Source organism: Heterodontus francisci, chromosome 15, assembly GCF_036365525.1.
Source record: "Heterodontus francisci isolate sHetFra1 chromosome 15, sHetFra1.hap1, whole genome shotgun sequence".
NCBI lineage: Eukaryota > Metazoa > Chordata > Chondrichthyes > Heterodontiformes > Heterodontidae > Heterodontus > Heterodontus francisci.
This window is the reverse complement of record NC_090385.1, coordinates 18015988-18042645: the sequence shown is the minus strand read 5'-3', so window position 1 is coordinate 18042645 and position 26658 is coordinate 18015988. Positions and strand designations below refer to the sequence as shown.

General features: G+C 41.0%; 1 protein-coding gene across 1 annotated transcript; it reads left to right on the top strand.

Annotated features, from left to right (window-relative positions):
* Positions 1-2464: 2464 nt before the first annotated feature.
* Positions 2465-17460, top strand: LOC137377396 (heat shock transcription factor, Y-linked-like). The gene is made up of 5 exons (XM_068046976.1): positions 2465-3092; positions 7322-8045; positions 9128-9198; positions 11323-11382; positions 17353-17460. Exons 1-5 carry the CDS (start codon positions 2514-2516, stop codon positions 17458-17460), a joined length of 1542 nt encoding a protein of 513 aa, XP_067903077.1. The 5' UTR covers positions 2465-2513.
* The last annotated feature ends 9198 nt before the right edge of the window (positions 17461-26658 follow it).

Here is a 26658-nt window from a genome sequence, read left to right as displayed (position 1 = left end):
CCCACTCTCGGTCTGCTTCTCACTGCTCCAGTCCCAGCCTGCTTCACACTGCTCCACTCCGGGCCTGCTTCACACTGCTCCACTCCGGGCCTACTTCACACTGCTCCACTCCGGGCCTACTTCACACTGGTCCACTCCGGGCCTGCTTCACACTGCCCCGCTCCCGGCCTGCTTCACACTGCCCCAGTCCCGGCCTGCTTCACACTACCCCGCTCCTGGCCTTCTTCACACTGCTCCGCTCCCGGCCTGCTTCACACTGCCCCACTCCCTGCCTGCTTCACGCCGCCCCGCTCCCGGCCTACTTCACACTGCTCTGCTCTCGGCCTGCTTCACGCCGCCCCGCTCCCGGCCTGCTTCACACAGCTCTGCTCCCGGCCTGCTTCACACAGCTCTGCTCCCGACCTGCTTCACACTGCTCTGCTCCCAACCTGCTTCACACTGCTCCAGTCCCAGCCTCCTTCACACTGCCCCACTCCGGGCCTGCTTCACACTGCCCCACTCCGGGCCTGCTTCACACTGCCCCACTCCCGGCCTGCTTCACACTGCCCCGCTCCCGGCCTGCTTCACAGTTCTCTGCTCCCGACCTGCTTCACACTTCTCCGCTTCCGACCTGCTTCACACTGCTCTGCTCCCAACCTGCTTCACACTGCTCCAGTCCCAGCGTGCTTCACACTGCCCCACTCCCGGCCTGCTTCACACTGCCCCACTCCCGGCCTGCTTCACACTGCCCCACTCTCGGTCTGCTTCTCACTGCTCCAGTCCCAGCCTGCTTCACACTGCTCCACTCCGGGCCTGCTTCACACTGCTCCACTCCGGGCCTACTTCACACTGGTCCACTCCGGGCCTACTTCACACTGCTCCACTCCCGGCCTGCTTCACACTGCCCCGCTCCCGGCCTGCTTCACACTGCCCCGCTCCCGGCCTGCTTCACACTGCCCCGCTCCCGGCCTGCTTCACACTGCCCCAGTCCCGGCCTGCTTCACACTACCCCGCTCCTGGCCTTCTTCACACAGCTCTGCTCCCTGCCTGCTTCTCACTGCTGTGCTCCTTGCCTGCTTATTTTATCGGTTCAGATAATATGTGGATTTAGTATCTTATCATGTTAAAATATCTCAAAATGCTTAACACAATGAACATCCTTAGAAATACAGAAGAGATTCTGTACCAGACAATCAGGTGCACAGTCAATCAGTTACTCTGTTTTGATGCTTCTGGTTCAGGAGACATGGTGGCCAGAATTCCAGGCAAACTCTTCTTCCAGCAATTCCATGAGATCTCTCATGTACACCTGGAGGCGCCAGGAAAGACAATGGGATCTCAGGCTGATCCAATGAAAGAAGATGATATTATAAACCATAAGTGCGAAGTTCTCTTTGTAACAGTCATCTGTAAAATCTACAGTATATTAATGTGTAACTGCCTCTGACATTAAAGCAGAGCTAATGATGGGCTCACGTTGTTATCACTGAAGATCAGGATGCTATTGTGATGCCATGGAAGAATATGATCATGTGACCGAGTTCTAAAGAGAAGCAATGGCCAGTGTATGTTGCAAAATAACAAACACTTCCTGAACAGACAGAACTAAATGATGGTGCAAGGGGTCTGTATTTGTTAAAGTGATCAACATTTTATGAAATAGATGCATTGATACAGTCAAATAACCACGTGCAGATTTCCAGTGAACTGTTTGGTTAAGGCACCATTGAAATTAGAGTCCAAATATTGGTGAGGACCAAAACTAAACCGCTGGAGAACAGTCTGTCTACACCACATGGACTGCAGCGGTTCAAGAAGGCAGCTCACCGCCACCTTCACAGGGCAATTAGGGATGGGCAATAAATCCTGGCCTGGCCAGCGACACCCACATCCCATGAATGAATAGAAAAAAAGGACTGGTACAGTTTGGGTGTTCTGTTACCAGCACATTTAGTAAATAGAAGTTTGCACAAAGCATATAAAGCCGTCCAAGGAAAAAAATCCCACCCCCTTTTAACTACGCCAGCTATTTCTCTTGTTTCCCTTGGTCCGGTAACTGGATTTCTGAAAAATGCACCAGACGGTATTTGGGGAATTTGAATGGGCTTCTTACTGTCACAAGCCAAAATCTTAACATGAGTGACCATGGGCTGAATGTGTGTAAATGCAACACACACATACACACACTCTCTCTCTCATACACACACAGTCACTCCTGAAACAGGCTTGCTGTTTAAAGCAGGATTTTAGTTGCTGCATCATTTCTCCAGGGGGGACAGGGTGAAGCTTTCCTTATTGTGACGGCCTGTGGATTGTGGCAAACTGCATTGTGACGGCTCTGAGCGCGTTGGCGGTTTGTTTTATGACGATCTAGAACTCCTCACCAGGTTTTTTAACTAACACATCACTCAACTTATTCTGTCCAGCGCCAGCCTCTGTGTAGATCAAAAGCAAATCAGCGTCGTTACCTTGTGACTTTGCTTGGCACAAGCAGGGAACACCTTCAAAAACATACAAAAAAAACCTATAAAAAAATGTCTGCACTCCAGAAAACCATAAAAGTGGAAAAGGACAGCGACACTGAAGGCGAATTAAATTCCACAGCCGCGGACTCAGGCTCCACAGATCAAAAAGAAGTTTCCCAGTCTTCCCAGGAGAAGCCTCATGAAAGGTCTGCAGCCGGTCCAGCGTGTGATCAAACAGCAGCAGGGGACTCAGAACTGAGGACAATATTGGAAGAAAATGCTCTCCAAGCTCTCACTGAGGAATCGGTTTTAAAAAGACCCAGGCTGGTCTACTACGAGGAGGTAGGTGACACTGACCTTATGTCACTTACCTTCCCGAAAAAACTCTGGAAAATCGTTGAGAGCGATCAGTTTGCATCCATCCGGTGGGACGATGGTGGAAACTGTGTAGTTATAGATGAGGAGTCCTTTAAGAAAGAGGTGCTGGAGCGGCGTGGTCCCTCTAGGATTTTTGAAACTGACTGCATGAAAAGTTTCATTCGGCAGCTGAATCTGTATGGTTTTAGCAAAATTCGCCAAGATTTTCAACGATCTGCCTCTCTTTCTGAATTCATAGCAGAAGAAAAAGGAGCAGTTTCAATGACCAAGGTAGAAAAGCAAGTATAGAGTAACAAACGATTGTTGTCGCTACGATTGCATTGGGAGCACATCAAATCCACCCCCTTGTCCCCTCCAAAACCCCAAATCTCTGCCTTCTGTTCTCAAACATTACAGTTTATTAGGGGGACAGAAGGAACGAGTCAATTAGTAAGGTAAACGAGGTACCTCAGTCTGTGGCATCTGTTTCTCAACCTTTCTGAAACTGCTTAATTGGAATGTGGTTTATTGCCTCCGAGGTAATAGTTATAATGGTTCCAACCAAAATAAACTGCACTTATAATCCCTCCCTGTCAACTGATGTGAGCATATACCAAAACATTTATAAATGTTTTGTTTTTGGTGCATTCTTTAATCCTATAGCAAAGGAAATAGTAGTATGCAATAGGAGACGTATAGATCTCTAAGGCAATTATGCATTTTCCTATGATTATTAAAAATGATCTGTTAGATGTGATTGGAGGAACCCCAGGTCACGGCAGCATAACTGAGAGAATTGGTTCCTAGCATGTTCTCCTTGCATGACCAACCAGTCTATCATCTGACCAACCACATTCCCCCTACAAAGTGCTCAAAAATCAATAAAGGTAATTAAAGTTTTTCATAGTATATATTTGGAATAAAAGCCAAGAGCTGACTGTCTAAGCTATTTTATTTAACATATAACCTTGACCATCACAATGCTTGTAGATTATGACCAGGTTGGAGTCACTCATGGAATAAATGCAGTACAGCACAACCTCCTGACCTGCATCCTCTATTCATTTTTACCAGGCTGACCTACAAGAGTGACTTATATGGTTGCTAAGGTGATGATGCCATAATAGGTCATTCCCTGTTGCTATGCTAATTATGTTATCTATGATGTCAGAATGAATTGGAGGCTGGACCTCTGTGATTAACAAACTTATTACATGGAGAACATGTGTTGGGGATTTATGTCTATGCAATTAATCCAACATGTGGATCTACCCAAATAATGTACAACAGATAGATTGTTGAATAAATATATCCAATGCATTCTGTTTGTTCATGGATTTGTAAAAATGGATCCACCCTGTTCTTAAGCAGTGTACAAGAAAGATCTCCATGTGCTACAAATTGTATATCAAATGCATTCATTATCATTGAAAAACAAAGAATACACATGTTGCCTGTTGCTCAGTGTGGAAATACTTCATGTAATGTGGTGCTGAGCCATAAAGCCAGGAAGGATTAAGGTTCGATCCCTTTTCTGTGCTGTAATGGTCGCTTTCAGCCAGGGTGATGGCACTAATGACTAAAACATCTTTGGGGTTCAGCCTGGGTCCCTTTTTCTGATCACTATTAAGCGAGCGGTGCTGGTAGATTTCTGTGTTGTTGTTGGGCGAAGTTCCCCATGACCACATAATGCTCACTGTCTAGACTCACACATGGAGAATGAATGGCCACAGGTGAGGTCATGGAGATCATTTGACACCTACTGAATTGTACCCTAGTGTAAATCACTCCCTTTAGGAAGCAGAGGGGTAAACAATCAGAAAAAAAAGACAATAAAAAATGAAGGAACTACTGCTAGAGTGGTTAGAAATGTTGGAGACATTGCATTGTGAAGCAGCATGCCATACATTTCAGTAGCAGTCTAAAGTTGAAAACTGCATCTGATATTGTGGCCAAATGAGGCAAACCATATATCTACAATATATATAACATTTTTATGTATGTTATACACTCTATATGAGCATCGCCACTTTGTGAAACACATCCATGCCTTCAGCTTTATAATTCTACCATTGGATGGAGTATAATATGCTCCAGATTCTCATCACCCTTACCTGTAGCAACACTAAAGCATCCCAAGGGGAATTTGCTTTATGCTGACTTTTAGTGGGCAATGCCAATGGAGATCCACCAGTTGTTTAAAAACTTCTCTCAGGCGGATCCAATTGATGTTATCACATGAGTTAGAAAAATGTAACACAGGATTATTTTGATGTGACATTGCAACAGATTTGAGCGACAAATATTCAGCACTCCCCAGTCATTACCAGATTTGTCCAATAAGCTTCAATGTTTTTCCTTGTGTTTTGGTTCCAGATTTATTGTGGGCATGAACAGACTGGGTAAACAATGTGAATTGCTGGAACCTTTTTTGAGCTTTTCATGTACTTGTCCTGAGGCAAATACCAGCAATAAAAATACTTAAGAAAGATTACATTTAGCATTTTTATTGCTTACTATTTCTCCTTGTATCATTCTTTCACTTGAGTTTTTTCACCTTATTATGTACAGATAATGATGGTGAAAGCTGTTGGATTGTTTTAAAAACCCAGATGGTTCACGAATGTAATTCAGGGAAGGGGACTTGCTGCGTACCCTTACCTTGGTCTGACCGAAATGCATGTGACTCCAATCCCACTCTATGTGGTCAACTGTTAATGCCCAGAGATGGGCAATAAGTACTGCCTTGGCAATGCCATTCATATCCCAAAACAAATGAACAAAAAAGTTGCTCCATCCAGGTTGCATAACAATGACAGGGAAAGAAAGATGAATTGTTAACAATGAAAAGCCCAGATTTGAAGTTGATCAGATTTTGATCTCAATTATTGAAACTTTAAAAGCAACTAGCAGGAATTTTGTTTTACTGAAAAACTTTGGTGGGCTGCTTGTGGAAAGCACTGTAAATATTGCAAAAGCTGACTGAAAATTATGCAGAGATTATTACCACCACAATGTATATTCCTAGGGCTGCTAAACCTCCAAATTGCCCTGCAGTCTCCAGGAATTAAAGACTGATCTTCAGGACTCTGCTGTGAGCAACCTGGGAATAAAATACATACAAATTAAAAAATTGTGTTTTTAAAAAGCTTCTTTGAACACCTGCTTCTATTAGTTCTAAAAATATTGGACGTGGGGGACAAAGGACTGTTTGACTGACAGTCAAGAATCATCCGATTGGATAATGAAGAATCTATTCATAGAGACATAGAGAGTCATAGAGTCATTTATGGCACAGAAGAAGGCCATTCGGCCCATCAAGTTCATGCCGGCTCTCCAGGGAACTATGCAGTCAGTCTTACTCCCCGGCTTGATCCCCAAGTCTATTTCTCTCAGGTGGTCATCCAACTTCCTCTTGAAGTCATTGATCATCTCTGCTTCCACCACCCTTGTGGGCAGTGAGTTCCAGATCATTACCGCTGCGTAAAACTGTTCTTCCTCATATTCCCCTTGCATCTCGTGCCCAAAACTTTCAATATGTATCCCCTAGTCCTTGTACCATTTGTTAATGGGAATCATTTTACCTTGTCTAACTCTTCTAAGCCTGTCATAATCTTGTACACTTCCATTAAATCTCCCCTCAATCTTCTTTGTTCTAAGGAGAACAAACCCAACTTTTCCAATCTAACCTTGTGACTAAAATCCTCCATCCCTGAAAACGTTCTGGTAAATCTCCTCGCACCCTCTCAAGGACCCTCACATCCTTCCTGAATTGTGGTGACTAGAACTGGACACAATACTCCAGTTGGGGCCTAACCAGAGCTTTATAAAGTTTCAACGTAACTTCCATACTTTTGTACTCAATACTTCTATTCATGAAGCTCAAGATCCCATATGCTTTACAAACCACGCTCTCAATATGCCCTGTCACCTTCAAAGATCTATGCACATACAGCCCCAGGTCCCTCTGTTCCTGCACACTCTTTGGAACTGCACCATTAAGTATATATTGCCTCTCCAAATTCTTTCTGCCAAAATGCATCACCTCACACTTGTCAGTATTAAATTCCATCTGCCACTTGTCTGCCCATTCTGCTAGCCTATCTATGTCCTATTGCAGGCCGTTCATATCATCCTCCCTGTTCGCCTCACCTCCAAGTTTAGTGTCATCAGCAAATTTTGAGATTTGTGTTCCAACTGGTGTGGAAAGGTGGTGCACCACGAGGATGGATGTTTGGCTGACCGATGGCAGGAGTGTGGGGTGGTTGTAGTCAGGAAGTCATGTGATGACTTCTTCAGCAATATGTCCAACCAGATTTAGCAACCCAATATATTACAGGTGCTTAAAAAATGATCGAAGTATCAATAGTCACAGTCCTTTAACTCCCTTAAGGCCAAGGCAAAGTTTTGTGGTGCAGAAATGCCCCAGTTACAGTACATCCAAAAGAATTCAGGGTTGAAAAGGTTAAGTCAGTTATATCCATTTGGTGATTAATAAAATGATGGTATTTTCATTTCAGTTTCAGTTTTACCATAACCTGAATTTCAGAAGAGATTACCCTCACCTGCTGCCCAGAATGAAGCGAAGAGTTGGGATTAAAAGTGCGATTCCTAATCTTAACTGCACAGAAGGGGATTCCAATAGTGACTTCCCTGTCAGTGGGGGGACACCAGGCGGCCCAAGACAACTAATACAGACATTAGCTGTACAGCAGAACAACTTAGTGTCACCTACGAGGGAAAATGAGCAAAAATTTGCATTTGAAAATAATCTCAGCAATCAACGAGTCACCAATACTGGGAACGCAAATGGTTCTGGCAATCCGGCTCCCCCTGCCCTAGCAGTGAGACCAGCCGACCATATAGCTACAGAACAAAGCACTAAAGTAAACCAAATGACTCAATTTCATCCGTCACAACATGGCGGCCTGATCCGGGCTGGTAATCATGCTGTGGAGACCAGCAGCACTACTTCAGCTACCTCAGTGTACCATCTCATGCCCCCTATGGCTGCTGGTTTTGGACCTATGATGGGAATGCCAGGTTTCCAAGGCATGTACCCTGACCTTGCTGCAGCTGCTGCCCAAGCACACCTGGCTAGCTTGTTGCCATTTTGCAATCCGTGGTTCTCCATGCCCATGATGGCTGCTGCTTCTGCTATTTCCATGTCATCGGGGTCTTCGGTTCACCATCACCGGCCTCCTCCACACCATCACCATTGCCCCAACTGCAACTGTCAAGGAGGTAGTGGATCGTCCACAAGAAGTGGTCCCAGAAACAGTGATTATATGACAGGGCCACACAGATAAGACTAATTAAAGTGATGAAGACACCTTACCCAGAAATGATATCTAAAGAACATGTTAAAATAAACTCCTGAACAAATGTTCTTATCAACATTGGTGTATTTGCCTGTGATTTTTTTTCCCTGTTCTCTTCTTTTGCTGTCCCTCTGTTTTTTTAGTCTCCTTACCTGACTTTTGAGAAGTTCCTTTAATTGTTGGTGCTTGCCATAAAAAATCATTAATTATTTTCCTACCAAAATGGGTGCATCGTGAAATGGAAATATGGTAACTGTAAAGAAACATTACTGTTTAATTATTAAAATTGACAGTACTAGGCTGAGCTTAGTCTGAAATATAACCTACAACTTTGGTTTATTTTTTATGCACATTAAAATGTTGTTAAAAACTGTATTCCTGATTTGTATATCTGTTGCAACCTGTTGCCCCTCTGGAAGGGTCTGCAAGCTGTAAGCATAAGAAAAAAATAAAATACTAAGAAAGAAAAAGCTGTAGTGATTTGACAGTTGCATCTACGTTTAAATTAATAAACTCACTCACAACTCCAGTTGTTGTTGATAAAAAACCTTTCAGAACTTTACCTAACCCATCAGTCTGCAAAGAATTTAGTTCTCCCCAGTTGCCACATAATCCTAAATGTTAAAAGGAGAGGAGTAACTAAAGTTGCTGACATCATTTTGTCAGATTCAGATTCTCATGTCCAATTTTCAGGAGCCTAATGTTGGATTGACTAAGTCAAAGTGGAGAAATATTTCTGATGAAAGGTCACTGACCTGAAATGTTAACTCTGCTTCTCTCTCCACAGATGCTGTCAGACCTGCTGAGTATTTCCAGTGTTTTTTGTTTTTATTTGAGAAATATTTCCACAGGTTTGACTCAGTCAAAATGGTGAAATATTTCCACAGGTTTTCAGAAACAACGTTTTGTCCCTGAGTATATCTAGTGGACCTTATTAGATGTGATAGTCAGCTGGTAACATCGCACCTATATATTACAAACCTTTATCTTTATGCTTATTTACAGATTGTCCAATTTTGGACATCTTTGATCCCTGCTGCAGTCTAATTGGACATCGGCCATCCATTAGACATATGGTTAGATATAGCACTCGTGATCAGGGTTAGTGCAAATACTACTACCCTGAGGCCTGCTTTGAGGAGACACTTCATGTAGTTTCCCTGCCATGACTAGTCGCACTGTAGACTCTGGGCCAAGAGGAGCACAGCCCATTCATGATTTTAGTGCATTGGAACTTTCTACCAAAATAAAACTTGCTCACAGGACTCTGAGTAACAGCCTTATACCAAACATTAGGAAGTGGTTGCAACTCTCTTTGATTAAGGATGATGTGGCAATTTTGAAGAATTTCTTTGTCCTTTTAAAGGGTGGCACAAGTCAAAGAGTATCCCAAGAGGCTGATGCAGAATCCCTCCCCTCCTACCCATCCCCCTCCTCATTCTTTAGTAAATTACATTGTTAATAAAGGAATTCGTATTTGAGATGAAATAATTTTCAGAAAATAGAAATTTACATCAAATGCCATCCATATAAAAAATATAATTGGAATTGAAATTACTTTGAAAATGTAGCAATTTGTTTCAAGTTTAGGATTTTGTGAGAGTGCATAGAATGACTTGAATGTCATAGCACAGGAGCTTCGGCCCATGAAGTCTGTTTTGGTGTTTCTCTTCACAAGTCACCTAATCTAATCCAACTCTCCTGCTCAGTCCTTATATCCTTTAATGTTTCTCTCTTTCAACCAACCATCTCATTCCTTTTTTTAAAAAGATTTACGGACTCTAATTCAATAACGGGATGTAGACGAGAATTCTAATCACTTGCTCTGTAAAGAATTTTTTTTCTAACTGTCTCTATTTCTTTTTGTGATTATCTTAAATTTGTGCCTTTCTTGCAACTGTTTCACCAAGCAGTGGAAGCAATCCATTATATTTACCTTATAATAACCCTTCATAATCTTGAGGGTTTTTATCAGATCATCCTTCAAACCTCGTATTAGTGGGGAAAAGAAACCCTTATTTCTGGGAACATCCTAATGAGTCTATGCTACCGCTTTTCCAATATTTTTCAAATGCTTCTTATAATAGGGTTCTCTAAAGTATACACAACACTCCAGCTGAGGCCTAACTAACATCTTGTACAAATTCAACATCACCTCCTTGCTTTTGTATTCTGTGCATCTGGTTCTAAAACCAAGGATTCTGTTTGTCTTTTTTATGGTTGTATCTACCTGAGTTGCCACCTTTAATGACCTGTGTATTTGCACGCCAAGGTCCCTCAGCTCCTCTATTCATTTAAGGTCTTTGCATTTAAGGTCCACTTCCTTTTCCTATTCTTGTATCCAAAATGCACCACTTTACATGTTTCCATATTGAACAGCGACTGCAATCTATCTTCCCATCTTCCCCTAATCATTCATAACACTCGTTACAAGTTGTTACAATGCTCCCCCCAATTTGGTGTCATCTATGAACTTAAGTATTATATATTCTATTAGGTTTATCAGGTTATCTGCATTTACAATGAGAAAGAGAGATAATATATTGTATCTGTCAAACGTATGTGGAAACAAAGATCATTATTTGGTTTCTTTTTTGAAAATGTTTGGCAACAGTCCTGCTTTTAAGTTATTAAATGACTTCTGTTGGGTATCCTGTAAAACATTTGAAATATTAATGCTGAGTTGCTACGTTAATTCTTGTTGGGTGCTCTGTGGCACAATGTGTTTTACTTTTATACTGCAAGTGTAGATGATGAGAAATGTTAGCAACATGACAAAATTAACCATGTTCCATCATTGATATGTTTCTTATTGTATCAAAGTAACAGATTTGATGTTTTAAGTTGTTTCCTCTTGCCTTCCGAAAGCAGTTTAACTTCATGTAGAGTTTAATTTTAGAAGCCTGCAACCTGGACTTTTTTTTTTGCTGTGAGTTTATGGTCTTCCCAGACCAAGCACTTTCTGAAGATTGGTAGGTGAATTCATCCAAGTTCACAGACAATACTCTTTAGCAATGCTAAGAAGCTCTGTAAGAGTAACTCAAGGATGACTGTCCCTTCCAATCCCCACCTCCTCTTTTCTTTGGCATGTACTGTGAGTTGGCTAACCAAATCTTAAAGGCTTAATTGTTCTTATCATGAGATTTAATAAGTTAAAGAATTAGTTTTGTGTCTAAGCTGTTAGACAATTGTATGAACAGAGTACACAGTGGAACGCAGAACTTAATCCCACTCATGGGAAAAGACCATCATCGCTCAAGGTCTTTGCATATTGACTGAAATTGTGTATCCCAGTTTGTGCCTCTTTGATTTCTTGTAGTATCTGTATGTAATATACGTCCAACACAACAAATGCATACAATTCTTTGTAGTTTCTGTTTTTCTTTCTATTGAATAATGTGTTATAATTCTTCATTACTGGACATCCATGGTAGAATGTCTCTAATGTGTTTGCAGTAACCTTCATATTGCTTCTATAAAGGGGATACCTTTTCAACTGAAATGCCTAATAACAATAAACATTACCAAAGTGATGAACACTGCATCCACCAATGTCTTTCAGTCACTCTTTGTTATTGTCTTATATGCTTGAAAATCATTGATTAAAGACAATTTATGCATAGCTATTTTGCATAGAAAACCTCATCAAAGTAATGTCATGAAGTTCTGCTCCTGTGAATCATGAGCTGTGGCAGAACTCTTCAATTTAGTTTGAGGTTTTCCATCTCCTACGTTTATTATCCTGATGAACCACTCTTGGGTGAGACAGCCAAATTGTGAGCTGTCTTTTGTTCCAAGCATGGAAACACCAGGAAAATGGGTTGCAAAATCCCAGATTACCTTCACAATGGATCTATATAGCAAGAAAACAAAGAAGATTGTTATCCATTATTGGACTCAAATCCAGGTTCCAAAATCGAAGGAGAGTGTACTAATCACTACCTTACCAGCGCTCTGAATTCATAGGTAATCTCAATTTTTGTATATGTATTTTGTTCTACTTTAAAACAGACTACCCCTTAAGTAACAAGTGTTTATTTTGCAGTTGATTGGAACATTTCTACAAAGGAACTTGTCTGTCCCAGTACAATTCTGGTAGGACGGTTTCATTTTATCAGAGAGCATTATTGAGTATTATATTATTGAGAATGCACATGGTTTTATAGCAACTTCTGGCATTTTATACTATAAATATAATGGTTTATCCTTGAAACATATAGATGAATAGTTTATTGTTTGCAATCTTAACTACATCGCAGTAAGTGTTCTAATAGTATGGTAGCTTCACTGTGACTTTTCAATGCCCCTCAATGTTTAATTCTTAGCTTGCTGGGATTCAAAGAGAAATTTCTGTCTCCTTGGGCTGACAAGTTGTACATTTTCAGCTTGTGTGCAGCTCACAAAGCCTTTCAAACATAAGGAATAATATTTTATTTGCTTATGCCTAGCTTTTGCCCCCATACCTCTCCTGACAGTGTTGACTCCTTTTTGGGGTGAAGACACTGGCAGCCAAGTGACTAATCATTATTTGTGAACTCAAACAGTGAATGTTAGCAGACTATTTCATCAATGGATGATGAGTAATCTTTCCTGCAGAACAGTGGGTTGGGTTCAAATAATCTGACATATATAACTGGGCATAAATGAAGTTACATTGCATTTTTATGTTCATACAGTATATAAGTAGAACATTATATTTTGTTTCCTGCATTACAACAGTGACTACACTTCAAAAAGTACTTCATTGGCTGTAAGATACTTTGAGACGTCCAGTGGTCGTGAAAGGCACTACATAAATGCAAGTCTCATTTTCTTATTTCTTTCTTACTGTTGTGGGTTAACTATCAAATTTACTCACTACGGTATTAATGTAACTTGACAGGATTTTCAGCCGTGAAATAAAAGCAGATATGACACTTTTCATCATTCCATATAACTGAATACATTAGCAGACCATCTTATCGCAGATACTCTTGGTTACAACCTCAAAATTAGCTTGTTTCCCTGTCCTACAGCTGCCTTGACGTTCCATCAACCCTTTAACAAACCAGGAATCGACTTCACCTCAGTATAATGCACTGCTCTCTATATTGTTTTGTAACCTTCCACTGTCACTATTTAAATCTTGTCATTGTGGAGCTGTTGTTAAGAGTGAAGAAAAGGGAACTCAGAAGGATTGGGAAGATGTGGTAAATCACAGAGTAGAGACAAGGCAAGAGAGAAAGGTACTAATATGGGAAATGATAAACAGACTGTGACAGGCAGGGACAGAGCATACAAGTCCAAGAGTAAATCAGCAGATAAGGCTAGAGGTTACAAAAATAATAAAAGGACAAAACTAAAGGCTCTGCATCTGAATGCATGTAGCATTTGAAAAAAAACAGATGAACTGATAGCACAACTAGACCAATACAGTACACAGTACTCCAGATGTGGTCTCACCTATGCCCTGTGTAACTGTAGCATAACCTCCCTACATTTGTGTTCAATTCCCCTCGCAATAAACAATTACATTCTATTAGGTTTCCTAATTACTTGCTGAACCTGCATACTAACCTTTTGTGATTCATGCACTGGGACACCCAGATCCCTCTGCATCTCAGAGCTCTGCAATCTCTCACCATTTAGATAATATGCTTTTTTAATTCTTCCTGCCAAAATGGACAATTTCACATTTTCCCATATTATACTCCATTTGCCAGATCTTTGCCCACTCACTTAACCTATCTATATCCCTTTGTAGCCTCCTTATGTACCTTCACAAGTTACTTTCCTACCTATCTTTGTGTCATTAGCAAATTTAGCAAATATCTTGGACTTCACCTTGGACTTCATCCAAGTCATTTATATAAATTGTAAAAAGTTGAGGCTCCAGCACTGATCCCTGTGGCACACCACTCATTACATCTTGCCAACCAGAAAATGACCCATTTATACCTACCTCTGTTTCCTGTTAGCGAGACAATCTTCTATCCATGGCAAAATGTTACCCCCTACACCATGAGCTTTTAGTTACTGCAACAACCTTTGATGTGGCACCTTATCAAATGCTTTCTGGAAATCTAAGTACAGTACATCCACCGGCTCCCCTTTATCCACTGCACATGTTACTTCTTCAAAGAACTCTAATAAATTGGTTAAACATGATTTCCCTTCCACAAAACCATGTTGAATCTGCCTGATTACCTTGAATTTTTCTAAGTGGCATGCTATACCGTCTTTAATAATAGCTTCTAACATTTCCCCTAAGACAGATGTTAAGCTAATTGGCCTGTTGTTTCCTGCTTTCTGTCTCCCTCCCTTTTTGAATAAGGGAGTTACATTCGTGATTTTCCAATCTATCGGAACCTTCTCCAAATCTAGGGAACTTGGGAAGTTTAAAACCAATGCATCAACTATCTCATTAGCCACTTCTTTTAAGACCCTAGGATGATGTCTATCAGGACCCAAGGACTTGTCAGCCCACAGCTCTAACAATTTGCTGAGTACTGCTTCCCTGGTGATTGTAATTTTCTTGCATTTGTCCCTCCCTTCCATTTCCTGATCTACAGCTACTCTGGGATGTTACTTGTATCCTCTATAGTGAAGACCAATGCAAAATACCTGTTCAATTCATCTTCCATCTCCTTATTTTCCATTATTATTACCCCAGACTCGCTTTCTATAGGACCAATGCTCAATTTGTTAACCTTTCCTTTTTAAATATCTATCGAAAATCTTACTATCTGTTTTTATATTTCTAGCTAACTTTCTCTCGTACCCTAATTTTTCCTCCTCATTAATCTTTTAGTCATTCTTTGCTGTTTTTATATTCTGTCCAATCTTCTGACCTGCCAACCATCTTGGCGCAATTATATGCTTTTTCTTTCAGTTACAAACATACAAATTAGGAGCAGGAGTAGGCCACTCAGCCCTTCATGCCTGCTCTGCCATTTAATAAGATCATGGCTGATCTGATTGTGGCCTCAACTCCGCTTTCCCTCCTAGCCCAATACCCTTTGACTCCCTAGTTAGGAAAGAATTTATCTACCTCTACCTTAAAAATATGCAATGACCCTGCCTCCATTACTCTCTGGGGAAGAGAGTCACAAAGTGCTACGACCAGGTGAGAAAGGTGTCTAGGAGTCTTTTACTGTCTTCACCTGCTGTTATTGTAACAGGGTTTAATTTTAAACACACTGTTTTGAGCTCCCCCTTTTGTTCACAGCTTTCCAATTATAAGGCAAAGAAATGAGCATAAACAGGCTTTCTTCGGTGTAGAGGGGAAAAGTGAAATTTATTCAACCTTAAACTTAAACTCTAATACGGTTAACGCCAAAGGATGTACGACACGCTCACACTAGCATGCACACACAATACATGCATGCAAATAGGGACAGAAAAAAGAAGAAAAATTAAAATGGAGAGGTTTGAGGTAGTCTTTAAAGGGGGTTTCTTGTTACTGTTTCTGTGTTTCTAGCTCGGGGTAGAGTCCTTGATTGTAGACAGCTCTTACTTGTCGTTGGGGCCCAGTATTCTTCTTAAACCTTATTCACTGTAGGAGACTTTTCTTTCTTGGGGTTCATGTGTCTTCAATGGTTTCCGAAGCTGGTGAGAATGAGACGAGAGCAGACGGGAGAGAGGTGTTCTCAGTCCAGGAGCTAGTAGCCTTCTGATTTCTTTTCCTGTTGGAAGTTCAAATTCAAAGAAATGCCAACAGTCAGTCATGTGACTAAAACTGGTCTGACCACTTCTTCTATGTATTGGGGAAGCAACGACTGGGTCCCCTTTTTTCAACACTGTCTGTTCCTATGCAAATGTCTTTCCAGTCAGGGGCTTGCAATTTTAAGTTTAATGTTCATGTGGTGAAATAATGTGTGCCTCAGTCTTGGCAGGTGGGGGCCTTGCCTGACACAAAGACTCACAACCCTCTGAGAGAAACTATTTCTCGTCTCCATCTTAAATGGGCGACCCCTTATTTTTAAACTGTGTCCCCTTGTTCTAGTCTCTCCCACAAGGGGAAACATCATTTCAGCATCTAGTTTGATACTATCTTAATTTTTTTAGTTAACTATGGATGGTGGGTCCTCCCCCTGGAATTTTTCTTTCTCGTTGGAGTGTATCTAGTTTGTGTATTCTGAAATATTCCCTTAAATGTCTGCCATTGCATCTCTATTGATCTATCCCTTAACCTAATTTGCCAGTTCACTTTAGCTAGCTCTGCTTTCATGCTCTCATAATTGCCCTTATTTAAGTTTAAAATACTATTCTTAGATCCACTCTTCTCTCCCTTAAACTGAATGTAAAATTCAATCATATTATTGAATTTTATTACTGCTGCCTAGGGTGACCTTCACTATGAGGTCATTAATTCATCCTATTTCATTGCACAATACTAGGTCTAGTATAGCTTCCTCGACTTCTCTGTCTCCATCTCTGGGGATAGGCTGTCTACTCATATTCATTATAAGCCCACCGACTCCCAGAGCTACCTCGACTACACTTCTTCACACCCTGCCTCCTGTAAGGACTTCATTCCATTCTCCCAGTTTCTCTGTCTCAGATGCATCTGCTCTGATGCTGTAACCTTCCACTACACCATTCTGATATGTTTTCCTTTTTCCTCAACCGAGGATTTCACCCCCCCCACCCCCCCACTGTGGTTGACAGGGCCCTCAACTGTGTCTGGCCATTTCCTGCACCTCTACCCTCACCCCTTCCCCTCCCTCCCAGAACCACGACAGCGTTCCCCTTGTTCTCACTTTCCACCCCACCAGCCTCCACATCCAAAGGATCATCATCTGCCATTTCTGCCTCATCCAGCGTGATGCCACTACCAAACGCATCTTCCCCTCCCCTGTCAGCATTTCGAAGTGATTGTTCCCTCTGCAACACCCTGGTCCACTCCTCCATTACCCCCAGCACCTCGTCCCCTTCCCATGGCACCTTCCCATGCAATTGCAAGAGATGTAATACCTGCCCTTTTACCTCCTCTCTCCTCACTATCCAAGACCCCAAACACTCCTTTCAGACGAAGCAGCAATTTACTTGTACTTCTTTCAATTTAGTATACTGTATTCGCTGCTCACGACGTAGTCTCCTCTACATTGGGGAGACCAAACGCAAATTGGGTGGCTGCTTTGCGGAACACCTCCGCTCAGTCTGAAAGCATGACCCCAAGCTTCCTGTTGCTTGCTATTTCAACACACCCCTGCTCTCATGCCCACATCTCTGTCCTGGGCTTGCTGCAGTGTTCCAGTGAACATCAACACAAGCTCGAGGAACAGCATCTCATTTACCGATTAGGCACACTACACCCTGCTGCACTAAACACTGAGCTCAATAATTTCAGAGCATGACGGGCCCCCATTTTTATTTTTAGTTATTTTTTCTTTAATTGTTTATTTTATTTTAGTTTGTTTCATCATTTTTTTAACCACTGTTTTTTCATGTTTGTACTTTGAGCCAGGGCTGTTCATTTTTCTGTCAATTAACACCCTCTCTGAACTAACGTTTTGTCTTTCAGCACACCAGCACAGTGGCGTAGTGGTTAGCACCGCAGCCTCACAGCTCCAGGGACCCGGGTTCGATTCCGGGTACTGCCTGTGTGGAGTTTGCAAGTTCTCCCTGTGTCTGCGTGGGTTTTCTCCGGGTGCTCCGGTTTCCTCCCACAAGCCAAAAGACTTGCAGGTTGATAGGTAAATTGGCCATTATAAATTGTCACTAATATAGGTAGGTGGTAGGGAAATATAAGAACAGGTGGGGATGTTTGGTAGGAATATGGGATTAGTGTAGGATTAGTATAAATGGGTGGTTGATGTTCGGCACAGACTCGGTGGGCCGAAGGGCCTGTTTCAGTGCTGTATCTCTAATCAATCATTAACATACTGTCTGTCTTTGCTCCATGACTTTCTGGTCAGTTATTCTCTGTGACTCTGTCCTATCAACACCTTGCCTTTTGTTAACTCTTGCCCCACCCCCACTTTATTTGCTTAAAACCTATTACATTTCTAACCTCTGCCAGTTCTGGTGAAAGGTCACTGACCTGAAATGTTAACTCTGCTTCTCTCTTCACAGATGCTACCAGACATGCTGAGTACTTCCAACATTTCTTGTTTTTATTTCAGATTTCCAGCATCTGCAGTACTTTGCTTTTATTCTAGTATAGCCTGCTCTCTGGTTGGCTCCAGAACATGCTGTTCTAAGAAACCTTCCCGAAAACCTTCTATGAACTCCTCAACTAGGCTACTTTTACCCATCTGATTTTTCCAGTCTATATGTAGATTAAAATCTCTCATGATTATTGTCATACCTTTCTGACAAGCTCCCATTGTTTCTTCCATTATACCCTGGCCTACCATGCAGTTACTGTTAGGGGGCCTATACACCACACCAAGTGACTTCTTGCCTTTATCATTTCTCATCTCTACTTATTAGATTTCCAGAAGGCATTTGAGAAGTGTATTTGTATTAGAGTTTAACACCTTGGCATTCACTTCCACACACATATAAGAAGAAACATATAAAGAAGGGAAAGAGGTAGGTGGGTCTTGAGACTCAAGTTCTAGATAGTTGCAGGCCTGAGATGATTGTAGATTTCTCTCTTGATTGAAGGTTCTGCTGAAGATAATGGGTCACCTCCAGCTCTTACTGCTGCATGAGGTAGATGTCGGATTTTTTCATCAGTGTTATGACTGAGATGGGAGTAATGCATTGTCAGTTCAGTCCCATTACTCCACAGGTCACAGCATATTATTAAAGTTTCCCACCTACTGGAAATTAGCTAAATTAAACACTTCATTTATCCCCCAGAATAAAACGCACCAAACCAGGTATCTTTAAACAACAACAAATTAACCATTTATTAAGAAACTAAATCTTAAACAATACTGAGATAAATCTATGTCTGAAAAGATTTTATAACTTCTTATTCTTCCTCATGCACATACACATATATTCAAAACCAACAGTTGATCAGTTCTAGAATGATGTTTTAAAATTAGAGCTTTTTCTTAGGAATAATAAAATAACTTGGTTGTAAGTCTTGGTGGGTTACGGTCCCGGTGTCCTAGAGTCGAATAGTCAGATGCCACTCGAAGTCTCCAGGCAAGTTGATGAACGGTCTGTAATGGATAGGCATTTGAGGTACTTAGACTGCAGTAGGCATCACACAGATCTTTCAACAAGGAGTATAACAGGGCTATTTAGATTTTTGAATTAGCAGTCAAACAGTAGAAAATTTACTGAGAATTCCAGAACTCCCAGAAACACGAAAGGCAACAAAAGGTCACTCCTGAGGCAGAGACTTCTTAGAGACAGGAGTAAAAAGGAATTTGCTACCTCCACTAATGCAAATATTCTTTTCCAGGGGTCTTTTCCTTTTTAGGCAAAACACAGCCTGTAGGCGAATACAGCTCTTCTGCTGAGACAGCGAGAGAGACAAAACCTTCCTTCAAGGAGTGCATGCTTCGCTGGTCTGCCAGATCAAACCGGTTCTGGCCAGTCATTACACACAGTCAAACTGATACAATACAGCATGTGACCTCTCTCTCTTGCTGTTGCCTAGGAAACAGGTTTGCAGCTTGCACACACTGTCTTCAGAGGGACAAACAACTCTGTCTTAAAGGCACACAGACCCCTTTAGTTTTTAAACAACTAAAGAAAAAACACTTCCATGACACCTCTGTCCATGGTGAAATGAAATGCCATTCTTAAATGTGCTTCATTCCAATGCAAAACAAAAACTGAAAAAACTCCCACACTAAACATATTTTCACATTCATGCCCCCATTCACTCCATTGGTAATTAATTGAATTTTTTTATTTGTACCATTGTTATTCATGTAACTTAACAAGGTAAAGATCGTGCCAAAGCATCAGTGATAACATTGATTTTCCCCAAAATATGTACAATCTTCAAACGATAATGCTGCAACAACAAATTCGATCTGAATATTCTAGCATTTTGGCTTTTAAATGTCTCCACAAATGTTATTGGGTTATGGTCAGTGTATATCCATGTTTCTTTATAGTCTTGGTGGACATATACTTTGAAATGTTTAAGGATCAGCATTAGTCCTAATGTTACTTTTCCCACAGTGGAATGTTTTTTTGGTGGTAATTTAGTTTTTTTGAAAAGTACCCTACTGGTTTTTCTATGCCCGATTCATCATCCTGCAATAGAACTGCACCAACCCTAGCTTGCTAGCATCAATTGCTATCTTGAAGGGTTTAGCAAACGTTGGAGCAGCCAACACTGGTTCATTAGTTAAGATTGCCTTTAGCTTTTCAAAAGCTGCCTGGCATTTATCTGACTATACTACTTTAGTTTTCTTTTTTTGTAGCAAATGGAGCAAATAGTTAACGGAGCAGTCACAGCACTAAAATTCCTTACAAACTTCCTGTAAAAACTGCACATTCCTAAAAACCTCACGATTTCATGTTTAGTTTTAGGAATAGGGAACTCTACTGAGGCTTGTACTTTTGCAATTCTTGACAATACTTGTCCTTGCCCTACTATGTGTCCGAGGTAGATTATTCTTGCTTTTCCCAATTTGTTTTTTGCCAGATTTACCACTAAGTCCATGGCCTGCAGATTTTTGAAACAGAATTTTCAGCTGGTTTAAGTATTCTTGCAAAGTGTTACTGTATATTAGTACATCAAGATACACTACATAGTTGGTTACCACCAGATTCTTTAGTCTTTGAAAAGTGGCATTTTTTAGCCCAAATGGCATCACCCGGCACTGAAAAACACTGCCAAGTATTTCTTTAGCTTGAGGAGTCAAAGGAACTTGCCAGTATCCTTTTAAAAAATCGATCTTGGTCAGAAACCTAGCACTGCCCACTCTGTCAATACAGTCATCTAAGCGAGGAATTGGGTAGGAGTCTGTCTTGGTTACTGCATTGACTTTTCTGTAGTCTATGCAAAGTCAGGTTGACCCATTAGGCTAAGGCACTAAGACTACTGGTGAACTCCAGCTGCTTTGACTAGGTTAAATTAAGTTGTTTTCCAGCGTGTATTGCATTTCTGCTTTTACTTGGGCTTGTTTGTCTGGATTTAAGTGGTAAGGATGTTGTTGTATAGGAATAGAATCCCCTACATCCACATCATGTGTGGCTAAGGTTGTACATCCTGCCTTATCCCTTGCAGACTCTTTTAAATGTTGTGAAAAGCCTGGTTAGATCCACATTGTTTTGCATCTAAGTGCAAAGCACGTTGTCCAATTTTCCTAGCCATTCTGTATTCGGTAACCGGATAGTTGGAGGTTCAATCTGAGAATTGTCTAGGCCTCCTTCTGCCTCATTCTCACTATCCTTTTCCTTCTCAACTACTCTATTACCTGACATACCTGTACTGGCTTATCCTTCTCCCTGCAATAATATTGCTTTCACATATTGATATGACACAACCGATTCTTCTTCCGGTGATCAGGGATGTCAATCAAGTAATCTACCTTACTCACTCTTTTCGTCACTTTATATGGGCCACTGAACCGTGCTTTTAATAGTTCACCCTGTAAAGGTAACAATACCAATACTTCATCTCCTGGTTGAAAATTGTGGGTCTTTGCATTCTTGTCTGCTCATTTTTTTATATTGGCTTGGGATGTTTTACGGTGTTCCTGACCCACACCGCAAGCTTTCATGAGCCTTTCCTGGAACACAGATACATAGTCTAGTATTGAAGATTCATTCCTTTGAATCTGTCTTTGATGAATTTTAGAGGACCTCTTATTTCATGTCCATAAACCAATTCGCAAGGACTAAAACCTATAGACTCATTCGGTGAATCTCTGGTGGCAAATAAAAGAATGTCTATCTAGCCCTTTATCCCAGTCATGCAGATATTCGTGACCGTATGCTCTAATCATGGTTTTAAGAGATTGATGGTACATCTCTAAAGCTCCCTGTGTCTGTGGGTGATATGCTGAAGATGTTAGTGATACCCAAATTGCCCATGACTTCTTGAAATATCTTAGACATGAAATTAGAACCTTGATCCGATTGAACTTCAAGTGGTAATCCATATCTCGTAAAGAATTGGGTTAACTTTTCTACTACTATTTTAGCAGTAATTGTCCTCAAAGGAATGGCATCTGGAAACAGAGTAGCCATATCCATGATAGTATTTATGTATTGATGTTCCGCTTTTGTTTTTGGCACGGGTCCTACACACTCTACCAATACCCTACTAAATGGTTCCTCAAATCACTGCTACAGGAATTAGTCGTGCCAGTTTTATGGTAGGTTGTGGTTTTCTGACCATTTGGCACGTATGGCATGTCCTCCAAATTTGCCTCATGTCCTTGTAAGGCCTGGCCAGTAATAATGTTGACTTATATGTGATTTAGTCTTCTGATTCCCCCTATGTGCTGCAAAAGGAATGTCATGTGCTAACCTTAATAATTCCTGGCAATATTTTTTAGGTGGTACCACTATCTGTATAACAACTGTCCAGTCTTCATCTGCAGGTCTATATGGCGGTTTCCATTTCCTCCTCAAAACCCCGTCTTCAATATAATAGCCTTCTGGAACTCCTTTCTCCTCAGCTTCTGTCAGAGCTGACTGTGCAATTCTGTATAACTCTGGGTCAGCTTGCTGTGCTGCAATTATAGAAGATCTGTTAAACATCTCATTTGGATTATCTAAATCCCCAAACAAGGTTTCAGATACTCGGCTATCGGTTTGTGTTGCCACTTTTACCTCCGACGAGGGATCCTGTTTCGCCATTGCTCGGGTTACTACACACACAGGAAATATTCTTGGAACTTGTTCCTGTAATTGTTCCATTTCTTTAACTTCACTTTGTTTCCCTGTAATTATAGGAGAAACTGATACTTTTGATGCAGCCAAATCATTTCCTAGGCGTCGATCAATTCCCTCTACTGGCAAACTATGGACAAACTAAGGGGAGGCGGTGGCGTACTGGTATTGTCACTGGACTAGTAACCCAGAGACCCAGGTATTGCTCTGGGGACATGGGTTCGAATCCCACCACAGCAGAAGGTGGAATTTGAATTCAATTAATAAATCTGTAATTTAAAAGCTAGAAATCATTGTCGATTGTTGTAAAAACCCAGCTGGTTCACTAATGTCCTTTAGGGAAGGAAATCTGCTGTCCTTACCTGGTCTGGTCGACATGTGACTCCAGATCCACAGCAATGTGGTTGACTCTTACATGCCCTCAAAATGGCCTAGCAAGCCACTCAGTTCAAGGGCAATTAGGGATGGGCAATAAATGCTGGCCTGGCCTGCGACACCCACATCCCATGAAAGAATTTTTTTAAAAAACTCCTATAGTTACCATCCCAAACATTAGGTCACTCTCTAGGTGCACTTTATATAAAGGTATGGGTATATACTCCCCACCAATTCCTTAAATTGGAAGGAAACGTTATGCCTTTCTCTGTGTCCCTGAGTATAATGATAGGTTTTCCTGCCTCACTTAAAGGATATGGAGTTACTTTTCCCTTTGACAAGAATTCATTATAACTTTCAGGTATCTTATTCTTAACGTCTACACTCACTTTAGTTTTTGTATCTGGTTTTACAGCTGCCATTAAAGCTACAGCCTGGTCTGCTATACTCTCAGTCAGAGCTCTTTTCTCTGCATTAGCTTTGTGTACCCCAACAAGTCCTATTGGTTTACCTTGCAACTTCCAGCATTCTGAACGAAGATGACCTATTTTGTGGTAATAACATTTTGGCTTGCGGACCTCACTTCTACTCTCAGCACCTTCCTTTCTGGTCTGAGGTGGTGATCCTGGGGCATTCCAAGCTGTTCCTTCTTGTCCCCAGCTACTTGTCTTCCTTTCATTCTCCCACTTTCTATCCTTCTTGGGTTTATTGGGGTGATGGACAAAAGATTTTGGCTTATTCACAAGCTCAAAATCATCCGCAATTTTTGCTGCTTGCTTTTAAAACTTTCAGATTATCTACAAGAGTTCTCAATACTGAAGGGATTGAATTTTTAAACTCTTCCTAGAGAATCAACTCACAAAGATTCTTATATGTGGTTTCCATCTTTAATGCCTGTATCCAATGGTCAAAATTAATTTGCTTCACCCTCTCAAATTCTACAAATGTCTGCCCAACCAACCTCCATATGTTCTGAAACTTCTGACAATAAGCTTCAGGGACTAACTCATACGCTGTGAGAATAGCCTTTTTTGCCATCTCAATCTACAGAAGCCTCTTCAGGAAGCATGGCATAATCTTCATGAGCTCTGTCTACCAACCTGCTTTGCATAAGCAGTGCCCAGCTTTCCATTTCATTTATTTGGCCACTTTTTCAAAAGATATGAAAAATGCCTCTACGTCCTTTTCCTCAAATTTAGGGAGAGCTTGCATGAATTTAAACAGCTTTTCGCTGGTTCCTGGGCTGAATTCAGATTCTTCCTGACCAGAACTTTCCCAGGATTTAAGACTACCCCTTGGTCTTAATTCCATCTCTTATAATTAAATTTCCTCTTTTCTCTTTCACTTTCTTTCTGAAGTGCTCTCTCTTTCTCCCTTTCCTCTTTTTCAGATTCAAGCTTTAGTTCTTTTTCCTGTTCAAATTTTTTCATTTCTAACTGAATCTTAGCCAATTCTACTGCATTACCCGCTGTCTTACTATCTTCTTCTTCTTCCAATTTTAGATGTTGGCCTATTACGTAAATTATCTCTGCTTTTTTAGCACCCGATTTCAATTCTAACCCCAATTGTGCTGCCAATTCTTTTAATTTAACCTTAGTTAAAGTTGTCAAGTCACTGAGAGATCGTTCTGAGGAAAGGTCACAGACCTGAAACGTTAACTCTGCTTTTCTCTCCACATATGCTGCCAGACCTGCTGAGTATTTCCAGCACTTTGTTTTTATTATCACTGAGCAACATGTTCTTCTTTCCCAGAAAAACTGCTGCAACTGCAAATGTCATTCTAATGGTATAGCCTTTACTCTATTACAGAAGAAACCTGGTTTCATTTCCTCCCCACAAATTATTGCTCCCCTCACAATTAATGTAATTAGCGTTGGATTTGGATCCCGGACAATTGAGTCCCCAATTAATATGTTACGACTGAGGCGGGAGTAATGCACTGTCAATTCAATCCCATTCCTCCACAGAACACAGCATATTATTAAAGTTTCCTACCTATGAGCCAAATTAAACTCTTTATTAATCCCCCAGAATAAAACGCACCAAACCAGGTATCTTTAAACAACAACAAATTAGCTATTCGTAAACTAAATCTAAACAATACTGAGATAAATCTATGTCTGAAAAGACTTTATAACTTCTTATTCTTCCTAACCCTCATGCACACACACATATATTTAAAACCAACGATTAACAGGTTCTAAAATGAGGTTTTAAATTCGAGCTGTTTTTTAGGAATAATAAAATAACTTGGTTGTATGTCTTGGTGGGTTACATTCCTGGTTTGGTGAGGTGTCCCAGAGTCGAATAGTCAGATGCCACTCGAAGTCTCCGGGCGAGTTGTTGAACAGTCTGTAATGGATAGACAAAGTACTTCAGCTGCAGTAGGCATCACACATATCTTTCAACAAGTATAAAAGGTCTCTTTAGATTTTTAAATTAGCAGTCGATCAGTAGAAACTTTACTGAGAATTCTAGAAACACAAAAGGCAACAAAAAGTCATTCCTGTGGCAGAAATTTCTTAGAGACAGGAGTAAAAAGGAATTTGCTACCTCCACTAATGCAAAGATTCCTTTCCAGGGGTCTTTTCCTCTTTAGGCCAAACACAGCCTGTAGGCCAATGTAGATCTTCTGGAGAGAGAGCGAGAGCGAGAGAGACAAAACCTTCCTTCAAGGAGAGCACGCTTCGCTAGTCTGCTAGATCAAACCAGTTCTAGCCAGTCATTACACACAGTCAAACTGATACAATACAGCATGTGACCTCTCTTTCGCTGTTGCCTAGGAAACAGGCTTGCAGCTCATGCACATTATCTTCAGAGGGACAAACAACTCTGTCTTAAAGGCACACAGACCCACTTTAGTTTTTAAACAAACAAAAACACTTCCAGCAGGGAATGTGCTTTCTGGTCTGCTGGAACGCCAGCTGTTACAGGTAGCTTCGTCTTCTGGGTTGGTCTCTCTCTCTCACTCCGCTGTCTTTTTTTTAAAAAAGGTAAAACTGTGTCACCTCTCACTTCCTGTTAGGAGACACTCTGGTTTCTCCCATGGTGATCACACAATGGCCCAGGACTTGGCTACTTCACACCTCCTTTGTTTTCGAAGAAGACATTCAATTCTGGAATATCTTTAGGATAGGTGTAAGATGGGTTTCGTTAATGCCTTTTGGCTTTGAAGATTCATCCTTTGTCTTTGTCAGATTGTTTGAATGCACAAAAAGCTAATGCCTTTTCCCATCGGTGGCCATTTTGGACCATTGTTCACTTCTTAAAATAAAAGTTTTTTTAAAATAACTCTTTCATAACTCTTCAGAGTTAGTCCATAAATGTTGTATCATCGCACTTCCAATATGTGTGGCACCCCCTCCAAAAGGGAAGAAATGAAATTCCTTGGATTTCATTTCTATGTTGTTTGTTGA

Excerpts from the sequence above, each read along its gene's own strand:
- LOC137377396 (XM_068046976.1), top strand. The coding sequence starts at position 2,514 with ATGTCTGCACTCCAGAAAACCATAAAAGTGGAAAAGGACAGCGACACT. Across the intron at positions 3,093-7,321 it reads GAGCAGTTTCAATGACCAAG|TTTCAGTTTTACCATAACCT; the intron begins GTAGAAAAGCAA and ends TTTTCATTTCAG. Across the intron at positions 11,383-17,352 it reads AAAGACCATCATCGCTCAAG|TGTTCCAGTGAACATCAACA; the intron begins GTCTTTGCATAT and ends GGCTTGCTGCAG.